The 21395-nt window shown below is 41.8% G+C and overlaps 1 protein-coding gene across 3 annotated transcripts in view; it reads right to left on the reverse strand.

Moving 5' to 3' along the window:
- The window catches only part of DCBLD1 (discoidin, CUB and LCCL domain containing 1), a 75758-nt gene extending 54917 nt beyond the window's left edge, over positions 1 to 20841 (reverse strand). For 2 of the 3 annotated variants that reach the window (XM_061427472.1, XM_061427474.1), the window contains exon 1: positions 19580 to 19762. In XM_061427472.1, coding sequence (XP_061283456.1) covers positions 19580 to 19691 — 112 coding nt within the window. In that variant the 5' untranslated portion in view covers positions 19692 to 19762. Of the gene's footprint in view, positions 1 to 19579; positions 19763 to 20532 lie in introns of those variants that run through there. The other variant, XM_061427473.1, reaches the window with a different exon arrangement.
- Between the last annotated feature and the right edge of the window lie 554 nt (positions 20842 to 21395).

Raw genomic sequence — 21395 nt, forward strand, 5'->3', positions numbered from 1 at the left:
ACAACAACCATATGAATCTTATTTGGACCATTATTTGAAAAAACCAATCTTACCAAACCATTTTTAAATGATAACTGGGGGCGATCTATAGATTCAATGCAATTCCTATCAAATTACCAATGGCATTTTTCATAGAACTGGAGCCAAAAACATTTTTTTGTTGTTGTTTAATTTGTATGGAAACACAAAAGGCCCCGAATAGCCAAAATGATCTTGAGAAAGAAAAACAGAACTGGAAGAATCACGCTGTCTGACTTGACTATACTATAAAGCTATGGTAATCAGAACATACGGTACTGGCACAAAAACAGGCACATGGATTAACGAACAGGATAGAAAGCCCAGAAATAAATCCACACACTACGGTCAGATAATCTCCGACAAAATAGGCGTGAATATACAATGGAGAAAAGACAGTCTCTGCAATAAGTGGTGCTGGGAAAACTGGACAGCAACACGTGAAATGTGAAATTAGAACATTTTCTAACACCATATACAAAAACAAACTCAAAATGGATTAAAGACCTAAATGTAAGACCACTCCTAGAGGAAAACACGGGCAGGACATTCTTTGACGTAAATCACGCAATATTTCTTTTGATCCATCTCCTAGTGTAATGGAAACAACAGCAAAAATAAAGCGTACTTAATTAAACTTAAAAGCTTTTGCACAGCAAAGGAGACCATCAACAAAATGAAAAAACCACCTACGGAATGGGAGAAAATATTTGCAAATAATGCAACCCCAGAGGTTTAATTTCCAAAATATACAAATAGCTTATATAGCTCAATATAAAGAAACGTGACCCAAACAAAAAATGGGCAGAAGACCTAAATAGACATTGCTCCAAAGAAGACATATGGATATCCAACAAGTACATGAAAAGATGCTCAACATCACTAATTCCTAGAGAAATGCAAATCAAAACTACAATGAGGTGCCACTTCATACTGTTTAGAATGGCCGTCATTAAAAAGACTACAAATAATCAATGCTGGAGAGAGTGTGGAGAAAAGGGAAGCTTTCTACACTGTTGGTGGAAATGTAAATTGGTACAGCCACTGTGGAGAAAAGTATAGAGGTTCCTTAAAAAAACAAAGTTATCACATGATCCAGTAATCCCAGTTATGGGCATATTAACCTGAAAAGATAAAAATGCTGAATCAAAAAGATAAATGCATCCCAATGTTCATAGCAGCATGATTTACGATAACCAAGACATGGAAGCAACCTAAATGCCCATCAACAGATGAACGGATAAAGACATGGTATGTGTATGTGTGTATGCATGTGTTTGTGTGTGTGTGTGTATATGTGTATATATATATACATATGAATATCACTAGTTATAACAAAATAAGGAAATAATGCCCTTTGTAACAACATGGATGAAACTAGATATTACCATACTAAGTGAAGTAAATCAAAGACAAATACCACATGATATCACTTGTATGTGGAAACAAAATGATACAAATAAACCTATTTACAAAACAGAAGTAAACTCACAAACATAGAAAACAAATTTAAGGTTACCAAAGGGGAAGTGGTGTTGGGGGATTAAATTAGGGATTTGAGATTAACAGATACAGACTGCTGCTGCTACTGCTAAGTCACTTCAGTCCTGTCCGACTCTGTGTGACCCCATAGACAGCAGCCCACCAGACTCCCCCTCCCTGGGATTCTCCAGGCAAGAACACTGGAGTGGGTTGCCATTTCCTTCTCCAATGCATGAAAGTGAAAAGTGAAAGTGAAGTCGCTCAGTCATGACTGACTCTTCGAGACCCCATGGACTGCAGCCTACCAGGCTCCTCCACCCATGGGATTTTTCCAGGCAAGAGCACTGAAGTGGGATGCCATTGCCTTCTCCAAACAGATACATATTACTATATATAAAATAACAAGGACCTACTGTATAGCATAGGGAATTATATTCAACATCTTATAATAACCTATAATGGAAAAGAATCTGAAAAAGTATATATGTAGTTGATTTACAATGTTTCAGGTGTACAGCAAAGGGTGGTTCCATTCCTGGGTCGGGAAGATCCACTGGAGAAGGGATAGGCTACCCACTCCAGTATTCTTGAGCTTCCCTGGTGGCTCAGATGGTAAAGAATCCACCTGCAATGCCTGGGTTCGATCCCCGGGTTGGGAAGATCCCCTGCAGAAGGGAATGGCTACCTCCTGCAGTATTCTGGCCTGGAGAATTCCATGCACTGCATAGTCCGTGGGGTCACAGAGGACACACTTGGCTCTGGAAGGCTGAGCGACTTTCACTTTCCAAGTCTTCCTTAAGAGAGGCAAGAGTCGTTCCTCACCACCTGCTCCTAATCTTTGACTGAGATGAGAAGAGGACCGACTGTGAAATACTTCTTTTCATTCTGATCCCAGAGAGCTACTCTAGAAAACTGAAACTCGGCCTCATGTTAGGGGCCTGGGTTCTAATCCTGACACTCACACATAACATGCACTTTGCTATACACCTGAAACACTATAAATCAACTACAAGTTTAAAAAGTTAGACTTTCAAATGCAATGTATTTCTATTAATAAATGTGTGCTTTCGTGCTCAGTCATCACCTCAGTTGTGTTCAATTCTTTGCGACCCTATGGACTGTACCCCAACAGGCTCCTCTATTCATGGGATTCTCCAGGCAAGAATAATGGAGTGGGCTGCCATGCCCTCCTCCAGGGGATCCTCCCCACCCAGGGATCAAACCCGCATCTCCTACATTGCAGGCGGATTCTTCACTGCTGACTCACAGGGGAAGCCCATTAATAAATGTTGCTGTTGTTCAATTGCTCAAGTGTGTCCAACTCTTTGTGACCCCATGGATTGCAGCACTCCAGGCTTTCCTGTGCTTCAGCATCTCCCCGAGTTTGCTCAAACTCCTGTCCACTGAGTCAATGATGGCATCCAACCATCTCATCCTTCTTAATACTGATGCTAATTTTAAAAAAGACATTGGGATATTAAATACTATCAGGGGAGTACTATTCACTGTTTTGGGTGTGAAAATGGTATTGAAGTTACCTGAGAAAATGCCTTTCTTTTTAGGGATGCCTACCGACATATGTAAGGCTGAAATGACATGATGACATGAAGTATGGGATTTGCCATATAGCACTTCAGCAAAAAAAGGGAGGGAGGAGAGAAAAATAAATGAAAAAGATGGGGGAAATGTTGATGGTTACTATAGCTGGGTGATGAGGTATTCATAGGTGTTTTGGTCTTTTTTTTTTTTTTTAATTAAAATGAAGAAAAATAAAGGTCAATCTTTAAGGGAAAAAAAAATACGTATCAGGTTTAGGATGAAGCTACACATGGTGTTGGGAGGACTCTGGGAGAGTGAGCCGCAGTGATGCATTGGTGGCAGGGGACAGGGACACTGACCTACCACCTACCCACCATCAAGGGGAGAACAGGGCAAGAAGGGGGTAAGGAGGAAGTTTGGCCACAGGAAGTTTGTCTACTTTTCGAAGTTCTACCACACAGGGCTTTTCTTCTTCTTTTGAACTGTAATTTAATTGCCAAAGCACATGATGACTAAACTTTGTATCATTTCCTCCTCTCTTTCGGCCGAAAACTTCTCCCTTCTGAAGAATATGTGAAGGGTTCATGAGGGACCTAAATCCTGGGGTTTGCCTGGAGCCACCAACCCTCTACCTCCTCAAGACAACTTACAGAAATAAAATTGGATGTCTGAAGCTTCGATTTTGGAGAAAGCTGCAAGTACTCATCAATGCTTTATAAATCCCCAAGCAATCTCGACCCCAACGCTAAACATTTTAACTCTAAGCATTTGGAAACAATCTAAATAAGAAGAGTCAAACTATGATGTCTCCAAGCAAATTGATATTAAGGAAAAGTTAAGACCATGTTTTAGAAAACTAATTTTAAAACAATATTGACCACATACATAAGTATGAAGGGAAAAAAAAGGTTTAAAGTGTTTATTTTTATGGTGTGGGATTAGAATTGATTTCCATTATCTTCTGAACTATGAGTACATTATATATAAACCAGAAAAATAACATAATTAAAACTACCAAATCCACCTAATGTTCTTTGAAACATTAAAGGCTGTGTTCAGCATTAGTCTTAAGTTTCTGTAAACCAACATACCTAAACTGGCATTAAAAACTTACTCAACAAACAGCTCAGAACTTAATATAATGTGGTTCTCACTTGAAGGAACTCACAGTCAGAGGGGGAGAGAGGTGAGTTAACAATAATTCCTGAGAGTCAAGTGACAGATCCAATGGACCCAATATCTGCTCTCCAAATACCTGAAATGAACGGATATGCCTCTTTCAGACTTTAACATCAGCTACTTAGGAAGTATGGCTATACAAGCTATTCTCTAAATAAGCTTAAGACAAATCCCAGATGCTTGTCTACACGAATCCACCATTTATTTAGTCTACTGTAATTCCAGCCACTAAGAAAGGAAAACAATAACTTCCTTAAAAGACTATTTCCCTTTGATAAGAAGTCACGTTCCACTAACAGCAAAGTGAAATTAAGACATATCTGATATGGACTAAGTTCTGCAATACTACAAAGAATGATTCAGGCTTTAAAAACATTTTTTTAAACTGAATTGCACTTGTTGGAAAATTATCTGGATGAAGTTAAACAACTAGTACAAAAATACCTTTAAGATTAATTACTAACTCAACCACAGAACAAGACAGCAGTCTTCACACTTGTTTTATTATGACCCATAGTTAGAATCAAGATGTTTTTTTCGTCACAACCTAAGCAAGCGCACATCCATACACCTGCATAAATAACAAGAGCCTAATGTTATAGTCCCTTGGACTGCAGGGAGATCCAACCAGTCCATTCTGAAGGAGATCAGCCCTGGGATTTCTTTGGAAGGAATGATGCTGAAGCTGAAACTCCAGTACTTTGGCCACCTCATGCGAAGAGTTGACTCATTGGAAAAGACTCTGATGCTGGGAGGGATTGGGGGCAGGAGGAGAAGGGGACGACAGAGGATGAGATGGCTGGATGGCATCACCGACTCGATGGACGTGAGTCTGAGTGAACTCTGGGAGTTGGTGATGGACAGGGAGGCCTGGCGTGCTGCAGTTCATGGGGTCGCAAAGAGTCGGACACGACTGAGTGACTGAACTGAACTGAATATTATAGTACTTTTTATTATATGTAATGAACTATGATATTTCCTACTCTATTCCATTTCTTTCTTTTTTAAAATTAAAAGCATACTGGTTGTGCCAAGTGAACTAAATGTACCACCTACAGATGGGTCCCAAGTTGCAATTTGGGAAAGAATGCTCTAAAATATCACAAGTGAAACCATTTCTAGAAACATGATTTCATTACAGTTGTATCTTTGCTCTTTGTAATATTCAAGTTACAACAGGTCTCAATGCATACACCATTACCCCTGTGTGGGTGTGAGAAAATTTCTTCCTATGTCTGAGATCAAGTGAACTCTTGATGACTACAGTCTTTTCAACCACAAAAGGGAGTTTGCAATTATTACAGAGCTCTTTGTCTGATGGTAAAGCGAACAGCTTTCCCAAGCTATTACTAATTTCACTGTCAGCCATCCTCTCTTGTAAACTTTGTTACCCTCCAATTGTGCTTAACTTTTTTACTTTATGTGTTGCCTGGAAAAGAATAGAAGAGCAAGCGGAGAAGAGTCTTTTTATTCTTTTTTTTGAGTCTTTTTATTCTTTGTGAGAATAAATAAACAGAAGTTACAATGGTAAAACTTCAATTATTCTAAATCTTTAGTTTTCCTGAAAAAATAATGGATGATAGTTGTAGCCATAGACACATGACTGACTCTGCAAAACAATTCTGCAAACTTAAACTTTAAGAATTTCCTTAAACTTTATTCTTACTATGTATAAAATAGGTGCTAAAGGTATAACTATTAATGTAATGAAGATGACACTTTTGTCTCAGCAGATGAAAGGCATATGAAAGTAAAAAAAAAGGGGAGGAACAGAAGGGACTTGTCAAGTCTCTCTATGTGAACTCTCAACACAATGCTTCCTATCAGCTAAAGAAAAAAATCACTTAAATCAATATGAATGCATGAAAATTAAATCATTTCAAGAGGTCCTATCCAACAGTCCCTACATAATGGGAGATGTTTTCATCAGTGTGCAAAGACATCAATAATTTTAATATTAACATATTAAAAAGCATCATTTGTGCCCAATGGAAATAAAAATCTCAGAACCTAGTTTAATGCTATTCTTTGCTCCTGCTGCTAAGTTGCTTCAGTCGTGTCCGACTCTGTACGAACCCAGAGATGGCAGCCCACCAGGCTCCCCTGTCCCTGGGATTCTCCAGGCAAGAACACTGGAGTGGGTTGCCATTTCCTTCTCCAATGCATGAAAGTGAAAAGTGAAAGTGAAGTCACTCAGTCATGTCCGACTCTTAGCGACCCCATGGACTGCAGCCTACCAGGCTCCTCTGTCCATGGGATTTTCCAGGCAAGAGTACTGGAGTGGGGTGCCATCGCCTTCTCCGAATGCTATGCTATTCTTTAATGGGGTATAAATAAAATCAGTGACAATTCCATAGTTCTTTGGTCACCCTCCAGTCTTGTGACTCCTATGAAAAGGAAAAAAGATCACTGTAAGGGCTGAGGATGTGAGGGGAAGACACATATTGTTTTTCTAATTTCATAAACTATTTCCATATACTTGGGAAGTGGCAGAGCGCAATGCACTAGGTTCCTCTGTCCTTGGAAGCTATGTGGCCTTGAGTGAGTCCCTTTGCCTCTCCAGGAGTCAATTCACCATCTGCAACACAGAGACAATGACAGTGCCCAACTAGGGTCATCATGAGGATCAGATGATACAATGCTAGTAAAGCACTGGGCAGAGAGGCGAGCATATAGCGAGAATTCAATGTTATAATTACTGTATTTTTCTCTTAAAATACCATACACAAAGTATCAAGAATATTGTTTTGAATTAGATGGCTTCTTCCAAATTGTAACACTCATTGGCTCTATGATTCTAAGAAGTTTGTATCAATCTTCCTTCAAAATGACCAACCAAAACTGGGCATGGTAAAGATGAATAAGGCTGTGTGTGTTAAGTGCTTGAAATTACTGGAAAGCCTAACTGGAATGCATTCCTCAAGATGTACGTAGGGCTACTAACCGGCAGCTCAGCATCTGTCAGAGTAGGCACTGTGGATCCCCTGGCCCTAGAAGGTTTACAGAGAGCAAGCCCATGTCACCAAAAAAGAGTAACAAGGCAAATAAGCTCCCAGAATCCTTTTCTTTACCTCAGAACAATCTCAAAGCCCCTGCTCTAACAGAGGACGCAGGCTGTAATACTCCCAAGGAACTCCTTGCTCATTGGATGTCTCCTGGGAGTGGTGTTCTGTGGGACATATGGGCCAACTCCTAGGCACACAGAGACCCCAAAACAGTGCTTCTGGGATCAAAGATCAGTTGTGGAGAGATGGACCTGAGACTTTAGAGGTCTACAACCAGAGGCTGAAATTGTAATATCTGACTGATATTCTAAAGTCAGACTTCCCAAAGTTGTTATTAAGTTACAAGTGCTTAACTTACAAGATAAATTGGTAACAAATTGGACACATTGTATGAGAAAAGTGTCTCAGTTTCACAGATGCAAATATAAAAATAAAACAAAACCCTTGTTTGTAAAGCAAAATAAACCTAAGATGACTGCTTTATCCCTGTCGAATAGATGCTCAGGATAAGGAAGTCAGAGAAAAATGGCTGCTGACCTTTACTAATAATGTCAGGATGTTGATGTCATGGCCACGCTGCAGTTGCTCAAGCTGAGGATAAATAAGAGCAATCCTTTCCATCTCAATGTGCTATGTTTTCCGAACTTGGTTCCATGTTAAATATGCATACTACTGATATTCACATAAATTGTAACCAGACACTGACTTTTCTCTCCATGTCCAAAAATTCCAATATTACTAAGTACAAAGTTCACCTGGGTTTTAGAAGTTAAAACTGTGGATAAACAAGGTCCTACTGTATAGCACAGGGAACTATATTTACTAACCTGTGATAAACCATAATGGAAAAGAAAATGAAAAAGAATGTGTATATATACACACACACATATCTATAAAACTGAGTCAGTTTGCTGTACAGCAGAAATTAACACAACATTATAAATCATCTGTACGTCAATAAATTTTTTTAAAATATAAAATGGTAAATGTTTCTCTCTTGCTCCCTCATACACACAGGTATTTTCACTTTGACAGATTTTTTTAAAATTATTAAGAACCAAAAAGTTACTAGAACAGGAAAAAAAAACCATAAAATTAATTGTGAAAGGCTCTTACTAATAGGTAGCATTTATCAACCATCTATTGTAAAAAGTGACATACTGAGTGTTCTAAGGGCCTTTATATTAATTTTATTTAATCTTTAGGATCATCATATTTGGTTAATATATTATTAATTCCCATTTTAAAAATTATAAAACATTTCATACACACAGGCATACATACAAACAGCTATGTATAAATAGTAAAATCTCAAACATCCAAGTACATACCCCATATCTTCTGAGACAGGGCAATTCCAGCACAACCCAAGAAAGCACACAGCATCCTTTCTTCATCATATGTCCTTCCTATTATCCCTGCTATATGTGTGAAGAAGCGGAGACTCTGAGAAGCTGAGTTGTCAGCCCCATGGAGGAGCTGGCGTGTGAACCTCACCTGTCTGACTCCAGAGACCATGAAACTCAAGCATTTAGGCTGCAATTGCTAAAGCTGCACATTTTGGGAGTGAGGAAACAGAGATTTAAGACATGCCCAGGATCACACTACTACTGCTAAGCAGCACAACTGGCATTAAAACCCACATTACAATTATTTATTTATAGTCCTTCTCTTTTGGTCTCAAAATTAACATGAGGAAGAGAGCCATATTTAAGTCAGGGTTTCTCATAAAACTTACGAGAAATTCCACCACTCTTTTTTAAATTATTTAAGTAAGTGCTTTTTACTAGACTATTAAAGGAATAGTCTGAGAGGCGACTATTTCACTTTCAGCAGAGGTTGTTCTACTTGATTGCATCAGTGTAGCTTCCAAAAGCTGCTCTGTAAATGAAGGTTTCAGTAGATTAAAGTGCTGCTTCTCAAACTTCAGTGGGCACAGCAACTACCTGGAAATCTTACTAACACACAGGGCCTGAAATTTCTGCATGTCCAAAAATCTCTTGATAATGACTATTCTGCTGGTCCTTTTAAGATGTACTCTGAGTAGCAAGAGACTTGGGAAGGAAGTGAAGTGTTAGTTGCTCAGTCATGTCTGACTCTTTGCAACCCCATGAACACCAGGTCCCTCTGTCTATGGAATTCTCCAGGTAAGAATACTGGAGTGGGTTCCCATTCCCTTCTCCAGTGGGTCTTCCTGACCCAGGGATTGAACCTGGGTCTCCTGAATTACCGGCAGATTCTTTACCATCTGAGCCACGAGGGAAGCCTAAGAGACTTAAACAGCCTTCATTATTAACAGGGATCTTGCCGTGAATTTTTTTAAAAATGAAAAATCCTTAACATGTAAGCTTTGTATGGTTTTACTTTAGTATCTATTTCTAAAATTGGAACACATCTATTTCTGACATAGATTTACTCTAGATTTCACTTATACACCTAGGACAGAAAATAATAAATTTCAGGATCTATATTTAAGCCAGAGTGATATTTCTGAACCTGGACTGGCAACTCATTTCACATGATATTTTACTATAACAGAGTGATATTTCTGACACATGGACAAGAGCATCAATTTAGAAATTATTTGAACATACAATGGAAAATATACAAAGAAATAGGATGAGAAGGTTTGTGAGAACACACATGTATGCACCACATACAAGGAAAAAGCAATCAATGTTTACCCACCAAAGAACAGCAAATCTCCATTGGGAAAGAGATGGCATTTTATCATACATCTAATGAGGTATGAAACGTAAGACTTGTGAGAAAAAAAGTAAACCTCATAAAATTCATCATATTGCATGGTTGTAAAAATTGTACAGCCATTGCACATTCTGTATTCTGCACTGCTGAATGTATCACAGTGGATAAAAGCCCATGGTTAGCTACTAATTGGAAGTTTTTGGTGGTTCAGATGGCAAAGAATCTGCCTGCAATGCAGGAGACCTGGCTTTGATCCCTGGGTGGGGAAGATCCTCTGGAGAAGGGAATGGCAACTCACTCAAGTATTCTTGCCTGGAAAATTCCATGGACAGAGGAGCCTGGCGGGGCTACAGTTCATGGGGTTGCAAAGAGTTGAACACAACAGAGTGACTGACACTTTCCACTTAAAGGTCTTAATATTTCTGTGGCAAATATAATCACCTCTAAGAGAAAGCCAAAGGCTACTAATTTAAAACTTTATTGCATAAAAACCCCCTGAAACTGCATTCTTCCAAGGCTTCCTTTCTTGAATTTGATCTCATCTGGAAGAACATCTCAAGAAGATGAGAGTCAGGAGACTATCCTAAGGCACTTAAAACTGTAGGACGTGCTCCCCGAGTCCACTTTAGGCACAGAAAGTGAATGTGTCTGGGGTAAATGATCCAGTCTCTCTGAATCTCAGTTCCTTCAACAGCTCTCAGACTTGTCAGGACTAAATTAAGTTAGAGGCAAAAAAAAAATTGACTAAAAAAAATACAAAGGTAAGGTTTTAAAATGTTGTTTACATCAAAAAAATCTGATTGGGTAACAATCATCAACAGACACTTAAACCACTAACTGAAATATTGATGGGGATGAGTCCTGTGAGTGAGCAAGAAATTACTATCCTGCAGGCTACTTCCAGGTCATATGGGAAAAGGCAACTTTATAACGGAGGGATCAAGCTGTAATTTCTGGAAGTCACTGATCATTCTTGGCATCATTCAAACACGGGGCAATAAAATAACAGTAATAATAAATGCATCTTGTTGTGATACAATTAGTAGTACATGGCACTCTGAGGTACCTTTATCAAAACATTTAGCCTGAGTCTAATCACAGTTGTAGGTCTAATTCAGCTTTATACTTTAGGCGCTGGTGCAAGTAAAAGACACACCACTCAGAAGCAGTAAGTCAACTTAAAATGTGAGCCATGTCACCAGATGACTGAATCTGACTTCCTTTCAGGAAAATAAAATGTATGCGGCTGGGGATCAGCCATAGACTAAAAGTGACTTAACAGATGTAGTAACTAACAGCAAAGTGTGAACCTTGTTTGGATCCTTGTTTGAACAAACCAATAGCCCAAAGACATGTTTAGGTCAACGGGGGAAATATGACTTGAGTATTAGATGATATTAAGATATTACCATTAGTATTTTTAGGTGTGCTCAAGCCATTGTGGCCATGTAAGAAAATGTTAATAGATGCGAATTAAATCTTTAGGGGAGAAATGCCTTGAAGTCTTTAATATACTTGAATACCTCAGGGGAAAAGCAGTGTGTTTGTTAAGATCTTAATAATATAGCACAGTAACTATAGCAAAGAGGATGAAAAAGGAAAAGAAGAAAGACGGGTTGGGGGGAAGAAAAAGGAATTTCTTACCCAAAAGGCAAGAGGGTCTCAAAGATTTTTCGACCCTTCTGAGCTAGCACTGACAGCAGGTACAGGGCCATTTCTTTGTTGAGTTGAGTTACCTTCTATTCTAGACTCTTGGCAAAGCAGTGGCTTTCTAGGGGCAAGTGGAAGAAAAGGCAAATCGTGGTCCATGTGATTCTCACAGTAAGCAGCCTCCATTCTAAACTCAGAGCAGGAGCAATCTAATAAACAGATCTCACGTTCCAGTGGGCCCATGAGCTATTATGTCTCAACAGTTTCCTCCTTGGGACTGAAATCAACCACACTTCAATCTGAAGTGAACCTGCTTTTGTGAAAAGCAATAAGAAAGCTGCATTAACCTACTCAGCCACTTAGAATTTAAGTGAGACCCACAGAAATGTTTAATGTTTTCCCTGTAGGAAATTTTATATACTGGCACTCGAAACTGAACTGGACTTCATAACTCATAACCTTTAACATTCACTGGTCTTGATGTTCATCAGAAATAAAAGTGTTGTTTTTTCCTTTTTTCAAGAATAGAGTGCTCCATAAAAATCATTTACACACAACCTCTAGGTATATTCATGAAACACTCTCAGTTATGAAATGGAGCCATATAAAATTAAAACGACCATATACAAGTGTATATAAGACAAAGACATTTCTGCAAATATGGGGAATTACGTCTTCCCTGGAGATCATGAAAACTAGATAAGTAGATTAAACAGAAGTGGCATTGAATAGTCAAGGCATATAGGACTCTATAGCTTGACACAGTGCCAATGTCACAAATACCTAAACTGTCCCCAAATGATCTTCAAGGTAAAGCAGGGCCCTGCTGTCCTCAAGGTATAAGCACCTGCAGATCTCAGGGGACCACTGACTCACCTCGCCCAAACCGGTATACCACCCGCTCCCCTGCTCTCAAGACTGCCAGCACCTAACCTGGCAGCTTTCCCAGTGTTGTTTGGAAAGGGGTCTCAGATTCCCAGCCCTTTTCAGGGTTGAATTCAGTTATTTTCTTGAACACATGTAAGGTATCTCTAAAGACATCACAACAGTCATGTGTGCAATATCCTCTAAAAACACTTAAGTGACTATTACCCTTCACCTCATTCTCTCAGACCTCAGCCACAGTGTGCATGCACTGACTCAGGAAACAGTTATCTGGAAATAGTTATCAGCCAGGCACTGTACTTGGTGCTGGTGCTGAATAAAAAGGCTCTGTTTCATTCCTGCTTTCATGAATCTCAGACTTTCCTCCTCTTTTTCTCCCATCCCCACCCCCATCCCAAGATTATAACTCAGTTTGAATTTATTTCCACAGTGGGTTAAAAATCACCATGTGGTTTTTTTCCCCCTCATCAATTAAGTCTCTTCCATTCCTGAACCCCCTAAGGTGAAAAACTTTTTTTTTTTTAAATTTTATATACAAAGCAGAGAATTAACATCTGGAAGATGATATCAATGTGATTACATCTGGAAGATGATATCAGTGCTGCAAAAAGGCAAAATTACTCCTTAGTCTTTCTTACTCCAGACCTGAAAGTCTGGCAATAGTTTTCGTTTCATCTTCAATGCTTTGGAATATACCAGAAGTTCAGTTCAGTCCAGTCACTGAGTCGTGTCCAACTCTTTGCAACCCGATGGACTGCAGCACACAAGGCTTCCCTGTCCATCACCAACTCCCGCAGCTTACTCAAACTCATGTCCATTGAGTCAACGATGCCATCTCCTCCTCTGCCGTCCCCTTCTCCTCCTGCCTTCAATCTTTCCCAGGATCAGGATCTTTTCCAATGAATCAGTTCTTCTCATTGGGTGGCCAAAGTATTGGAGTTTCAGCCTCAGCATCAGTCCTTCCAATAAATAATCAGGACTGATTTCCTTTAGGATGGATTGGTTGGATCTCCTTGCAGTCCAAGGGACTCTCAAGAGTCTTCTCCAACACCACAGTTCAAAAGCATCTCTTTTTTCGGCATTCAGCTTTCTTTATACTCCAACTCTCACATCTGTACATGACTACTGGAAAAAGCATAGCTTTGACTAGATGGACCTTTGCTAGCAAAGTAATGTCTCTGCTTTTTAATATCCTGTCTAGGTTGGTCATAGCTTTTCTTCCAAGGAGCAAGTGTCTTTTAATTTCAAGGCTGCAGTCACCATCTGCATTGATTTTGGAGCCCCAAAAAATAAAGTCTGTCACTTTATTATAAAGTCCATTGTTTCCCCATCTATTTGCCATGAAGTGATGGCACCGGATGCCATGATCTTTGTTTTCTGAATGTTGAGTTTTAAGCCAACTTTTTCACTCTCCTCTTTCATCATCAAGAGGCTCTTCAGTTCTTCTTCCCTTTCTGCCATAAGGGTGGTGTCATCTGCATATCTGAAGTTGTTGATATTTCTCCCAGCAATCTTGATTCCAGTTTGTGCTTCATCCAGCCTGGCATTTCGCATGATATACTCTGCATATAGGTTAAATAAGCAGGGTAACAATAGACAGCCTTGACATACTCCTTTCCCAATTTGGAACAGTCTGTTGTTCCATGTCTAGTTCTAACTGTTCCTTCTTGGCCTGCTTACAGATTTCTCAGGAGGCAGGTCAGGTGGTCTGGCATTCCCATTTCTTGAAAAATTTTCATAGTTTGTTGTTATCCACATAGTCAAAGGCTTTGGCGTAGTCAATAAAGCAGAAGTAGATGTTTTTCTGGAACACTCTAGCTTTTTCGATGATCCAACGGATATTGGCAATTTGATCTCTGGTTCCTCTGCCTAATCCAGCTTGAACATCTGGCAGTTCATGGTTCACGTACTGTTGAAGCCGGGCTTGGAGAATATTGAGCATTACTTTACTAGCATGTGAGATGAGTGCAATTGTGCGGTAGTTTGAGCATTCTTTGGCATTGCCTTTCTTTAGGATTGGAATGAAAACTGACCTTTTCCAGTCCTGCGGCCACTGCTGAGTTTTCCAAACTTGCTGGCATATTGAGTGCAGCTCTTTCACAGCATCATCTTTTAGGATTTGAAATAGCTCCACTGGAATTCCATCACCTCCACTAGCTTTGTTTGTAGTGATGCTTCCTAAGGCCCACTTGACTTCACATTCCAGGATGTCTGGCTCTAGGTGAGTTATCATACTGCCGTGGTTATCTGGGTCATGAAGATCTTTTTTGTACAGTTCTTCTGTGTATTCTTGCCACCTCTTCTTAACATCTTCTGCTTCTGTGTGAGTTCCTCTATTTTAAACCCATATTTTCAGACTTTCTGTTTACAAATAGCAGTTGGACTAGACATACAAGTTCAGTACTTTGTCTTGTTCAGGTTGATTCTCAGCTAGGGTCAGCTCGGAGTCTTCAACCGCAGGGCAGGAACTGGTTCCTCACTGCCTTCTCACCCTATTCTCACTGAGCACCCATCTCCTACCAAGCACCCAGCAAGCACTAGTCACAGCACCAGGCTTCTCATGGACCTTGCATTCTCATGGCAGGGAGATAGACAAGAAAGAAAGCTATAGATCACTCTGTTAGAAGATATGAAGTGCTCTGGAGAAAACTGCAAGCAAGGAGCAGAGCATGTGGAGTTTTGGGGAAGACAAGAGGGCTCCAGGTGGTTAGGGCTGGTCTCCTTCCAGCCCTTTCTTGGGCAAGATCCCAAGAAAGACTAACGGGGAAGGAAGTTGTGTGGACATTTGGGGACAAGCCTGTTCCAGGCAGAGGGAGTAGCACATGCAAAAGCTCTGAGCTAGCAGGGAGCCTGATACCACCGAGAAATAGTGAGAAAATCAGTATGGCTGGGAACATGGAGTGTGGTAGAGAATGAGATCCAGGAGGCAGTGGGGGAGGCAGAACAAAGGGTCCCTGTATGTGTCAATAGTAATAAACAGTAATAATTAATAAGGTAGCTGCCATTTATTGAGTTCTCTGTGCTAAGAGCAAGTCCAAATAGGTATTGTGTATTATCTCCTTACCTGGAGGAGGGCATGGCAACCCACTCCAGTATTCTTGCCTGGAAAATCCCACGGACAGAGGAGCCTGGAGGGCTACAGTCCATGGGGTTGCAAAGAGTTGGACATGACTAAGCACAGGACATTATCTCCTTAAAATTTTAAAACAACTGGTTGCTCTAATATGCAGAGATTTGACTTCATAATTCAGGACTATCATAGCAGTAAGTCCAAAACTCTCTAGGAAATATCTCCCTTGTCCCTCTTCCCTGTCCCGTACCCCACCGCCTTAACATGACTAAAATCTTTGCTACATGCTGCAGTTAATTTCCCCTTGCACCTGAAAAATAAAAATCTAGTTTCTTATAAATGTCAAATGTCTTGCTTATTTCCAAGTTGTGATCTTTAATATGATTTTCTAGTCTGTTGCAGTACCCTAAGGTAAAAGGGTTCAACTTATGAAAAGTTTGTAAGTACAGTTTGAGACACTTCAGAGTTCAAATCCTGTTTTAATTACATCCTTTGATGTGTTTAATTAATCCTTCAGCACAACTTTTTCTCCCCTGAAATATATGGTATAACTTAATGTTTCAGGGTGCCAGTTACAGATTGCACAAACTAGTGCCAAAAGACATATTGTTCTGGTGGCCACCCTCCCTTCCTTCTGCTGCACTTGCATTTAAAGGCATCCTGACGTATAGAAATAAGCACGCCAAGAGAGCTGGGCTTGCGAAACAGAGCTAATTAGTGGAAGCATCAGATGTGCCTTCATAAGAACTTTGATTAAACCCTTTATTACCTAGTTTCCTCTAAGGAGGACAATTTGAAAATATCTCCTAAATAAAAAGACACTGTTCAGTTCAACTCGAGAAACATTTATTGGTCAGGTGCTATGAAGATAAGGACAGTCCCAGTCACTGCCCTCCAGAACTTAGAGTTTATCACGTTGACCAAATGGCAGACCTTCAAGATGAAGGAAAATCTGGGATAACTGCACGCACTGATGCAGAAGGTGCCAGAAGAAAGTGGGGACTACTTTTTAAAAAGCCAGTCACCCAAAGCATCAGACATCACCTGTTCCCTGTTGAACCAAATGTAAAGGACAGATGGCTTAAAAGCAGAACTTCTGAAAGTAAAAAGTTAGAGTTGGGCAGAATCTTATAATCAAATTTTCTGTATCTAATTGTATGCTTACAAGTTTCCACAGATATTAACTGCTTATTTTTATTCTTCTAATACTTAAATCACAAGAAGGAAATCTTTAATATCCATTTCCAAATATTTTAGTGAAGAAAGAATCAGAGATTTTTAGTTAGCACCAATTCCTCACATGAATAAAAGGTATTTTATTTCACAAAACTGATAATCAAGGTAATAAGACCTAAGCCCAAGCCTATGGATTTATACAAACTGAAACAATGCTAATGATCAACATACATGTGATATTACTGTCGTCATTTTAGTCCCTAAGTCATGTCCGATTCTTTTGCCAGGCTCCTCTGTCTTTGGGATTTCCCAGGCAAGAATACTGGAGTGGGTTGTCATTTCCTTCTTCATGGGATCTTCCCAACCCAGGGATGGAACCCACATCTCCTGCACTGCACCGAGATTCTTTACTGCTAAGCCACCTGCGAAGCCCCAAATGTGATATTATGTAAAGTCAAAATCATGTGAAACAATCTGTGGAAATACTTAACATTAGTTAAGTGGGTCCAGAGGAACAGGGCATAAGAAGGAGCAAAAATCAGCCCATATTCTGCTTATCAAGCCCTAATGCCTGGGGCCTGCCTGGCAGTGAATATAGAAGAATGGACTTTAAAAAAAAAAAAAAGAAAAAAAAATATATAGCAAAAACAGCACATAGGCAAGCAGCAGTCTTACAAGGAACCAGTATAGCTTCAGGGGTCACCAGACTCTGACTTTTTAAAAAAAATGAATAAATTCATTGACTAGGCTTATAAATATTCAGATTATCACATTTATTTCCTGAAACAACACAATGAATAGAAGTCTAATATTAAATGGTCTGTGACACAGATGGTAGTAGCACTTTATCATATTATCATCACACAGTATTATATGATATATGTTATAATAATATACGATATATATAATTAACATTGTACAATATCAGATGTTTCCAGCATCTCAAAGCTGATTTGAATCAGAATTACCTGTGGGAACTTTTTAGAATCGCATCTTCCCAGGCCCCACCCATTGGATGTTCTGATTCACAGTATGGGTTTGGGGCTTTACAAAGCTTCTGGAGACAGGGGTGATCAGGCAGGTGGGGGAGCCAAGAAGCACCAGACTAAGCTACCTTCAAAAACAATGATGGTAAAATGCAATAAATAGAGTCTTCTCAACAAAACCAGATTCATGCTAAGGCACGAGTCTTACTTTTTAAACATTAAGAGTACTAATATCACTGAAGATCACCATACAACTATATACCCAGTAGCATATTTCAAAACCTAAAACGGGTTTGCATACTTAAATTTACGAAAACTTGAAAAACAGGTGATCAAGGGCTAATCTGAAATACCACAGATGTGAGAGATATTCAAAAATCATTGATTTTGCCTCTTCACTCAAGAGATATCAGAACTCAAGTTCCTAGATTTTTTTTCAGTAAATGTGCCAAATCTAAGTTTTACTTCTTTTGTGTTTGAATACCTATGCCTTTATTGGTTCTTTTAACGTCCTAAATATACAGGATTCTTCATGGAAACACGACATCTTCTTCCAACAATTTTGTGCAATAAATATCAAATGTGAAGCTCTAGGAATCTAAGCAATCACACTACTTCCCAGAGACTGCTCTATAAAGCACCCAGTTAACAGTCTGGATGCCATATAACATCTAAAAAAACTGCATTTGGAAAGATGGTGACAGCTGTGGCCAGACTAGTATAGGAACACATCGCTGGATCTATTCATAGACGTACAGTACTGAAGGTGCATCTTCAAACAATGACCTGAGAAACATTTTCTAAGGGCTTAAGACACCCACGATCAAAATCCTACATATTTAATAAAAGCACACACATTTATCAATATTTTACAACATTCCTAGCATTCTGCTATTTTAGGGGTTTATTTTTTTCTTTCTTTCCTAACAAATAGCTATGTAAGCTAATTTAGGAACCAAAATCAACATCTTGAGTATCAAAGTTTCAGACTGAGAATACAGGGTTCAGTGACCAAAACGCCTGCCTTTGGTTTAGCTTTGATTCTTGTCCCATTAGAAAACACGGGGCGGGGAGCCGTCAAAATATTCTGGATAGATGCACTGCCATTAAATCATCTGAGTTGATGAGGGGCAAAAGTAAGCTAGGAGGGAAACCACTGGAAAACTCCGCAGAAAGCTGTCCCTCGCGATCAATAAAGAACTAAATTTCAAGGATTTGCCTACAGCTGGTAAAACGGCTTACTGCTTTCAGCTGCTGGATAAGCAGCAGTAAACTCGCCGGTGGGCTAATTAGGTCCAACTTGAAGGCAAGGACCAGGTCCAGAGAACGATCAGCCAGGTCGGGAGACTCGCTTAGACACCCAAGAAGGAGCCGAACCACACGGTTCCAAGTCGGGGCGCAGCAGCACACTCTAGAGGGGCGTCCTGTTTGGGGCTGCCGGCTTCCCAGGGCGGACCTCGGGAAATCGTTTCCCAACCATCCGTGCCAGCCAGAAGCTCACACGCCGCGCAGGGACGAGAGGCGGCCGACTGTGGGCAGCTCTGTCAAAAGGTTTGAGAGGCGCCTCCCCCGCTCACACCCTCCCCGTAAGGCTGGGGTCTTCAGCTCGCGAACCCCGGGCCATGTCACTTCTCACGGGGCCCGCGGAGTCAGGAAGTCTGGAAACCAACTGAGGGGGAGAGAGAAAGTAGGGAGGCGCGAAGTGTCTGCGGGCAAAGGAAGGAGTTTGGTGGGGAGCGACTGGAATGCAGTAACTTATTTTTGACCCGAGCCGCCATCGGCTGGAGAGAGCGGGACTCCAGGCGCAGGCTGAGACTCCGACTTTCCCCCGCGCGCTGTCCCTCCAGGCCCAGCCCGCCGCCCACCGGACGCGCTCCACTCACCCAGCTCCTCCGCCTGCAGCCAGAGCGGCGCGAAGACCGCGAGCAGCAGGGCCAGGAGGCCGCGCCGGACAGCCCCCGCCTGCGCGCAGCCGCCGCGGGCGCCGGCCACCATGGCCCCGCCGGGCGCCAGCTTGGCAGGCTCGGCTTCCCCTTGGCGCGCGCAGCGCCGCCGCCGCCCCGGCCAGCCGCCTCCTCCGCGGCCGAGCGCAGCGCCTGGACTGGGCGCAGCCGCGGCCGGGCACCGAATCTCATTGGGGCGGCCCGGGGCCCAGCCCGGCGGGGGCGTCTCCTGCCCCGCCCCGCACGCCGGCCCCCAAGGAGGAAGTGGCTCCCGGGTGGCGGCGGGCCGCGGGAGTGGAGGCGCACCGGGAGCTCCGTTTTCCTCCGAGAGCATACGCTCTCGTTTTCCTCCGCCCCTCCTCTCCAGTGCACGTGAACCTGGGAGCCCGGAGGACTCCTGGCAGTGAGACCTGCCCCGAGCAGCAGTGTGCCCGGGGAGTCCCCAGAGTGCCGGAGCCAGGGGTGGGCGCGCCGCCTACTCTCTGCTAAGCCCACGGGGCTGAGCATGCCATTGACAGTAGCAATGGAGGGACTCGAAATATTGTCACGGTAGGATGATGGTGGTGACAACATCCAGTTCAAGTTCCCTCATTCATTCATTCATTCATTGAAAAGTTACTAGGTTTCAGAAGGGTGCCTTCCAGGCACGGCTCTAAAACCTTGTGACACTTGGCAGACATTAAAAATAATCAGGCAAGTATGCAAAGCAAATTGCAGTCGTAGACGAAGAGCGCCAGTGGAGTACACCCAGGAAGGTCTAATTAGATGGCAGGAGTCGAGACTGCAGGTAGGAATTAGACACGAAAGGCTTCACTTAAAAAGTGGCATCTGAGCTGAGGCTCGGAGAGTGAATGGGACTCGGGAAAACTGAAGGCGGGGGCAGGAGAACTTACCTGCTGCGCAGAAGAGCTGAGGGAGGAAAGGGCCTGCGTGGGGGGAGCGAGGCGAACAGGTGAGTTCATGGCCGGGAGTGGGAAGCCAGAGTACTGAGCAGGGGCCGAACGCGGAGGGCCTGGAAGGGTGTTTAAACTTCATCCCCGGAGCAAAGAGCAGCCACGGAGGGTTCAGACGGGAGGAACGACATGATCTGGCGGGTGAAGGAGGGTTTGGGGGAGGACAGTTTGGAAGAGGGGAGGATTACAAGGCTATTAGCGAATAGCTGGGTGAGAAAGAGGTAGTGAAAGTGAACGAGGACAGATTGAATACACATTTTAAAGACTGACGTCTCCAGATCGCTAGACCTCAGCTCTCTACCGTAACCTTCTCGCTACCGCTCCGCGCGCTGCGGTTTTCCTGGGTAACACCTGCGGAAGCAGAGAGGCGGAAGTACTGGGGCGGGGGTGGGGAGTACCAGTAGCCTCTCTAAGGTCCAGTTCGGTCCATCACGCGCTTTTTGGATACCCCCGATACAGTCTGTGCACACATGCATTCCTTTTTTCCTCTATTTTTTGACTGACTAAAGTTAGTCGAAACTTCCAATGAGATTATCTTTGGGGCTTTGCTTTCTGGAAGGCAGCAGAACTTAGAGGAAAGAATTCAGGCTTAGAAATGAGGTTGATTCAAGTCTGGATCTCGGATCAGCCATTGACTGGGACTGATTCTCTCTGGGCTTCTCTTCACTGGGGAGTATAATACCTAACTTTCCTGGTTGTCACAAAGACTAGATAAAATATGTATAAGAAGTTCTAGCATACTTCCCTGGTGGTCCAGTGGTTAAGAATCCACCTGCCAATGCAGGGGACATGAGTTGGATCCC

This window comes from Bos javanicus, chromosome 9 (assembly GCF_032452875.1).
Source record: "Bos javanicus breed banteng chromosome 9, ARS-OSU_banteng_1.0, whole genome shotgun sequence".
In the NCBI taxonomy this organism is placed as follows: domain Eukaryota; kingdom Metazoa; phylum Chordata; class Mammalia; order Artiodactyla; family Bovidae; genus Bos; species Bos javanicus.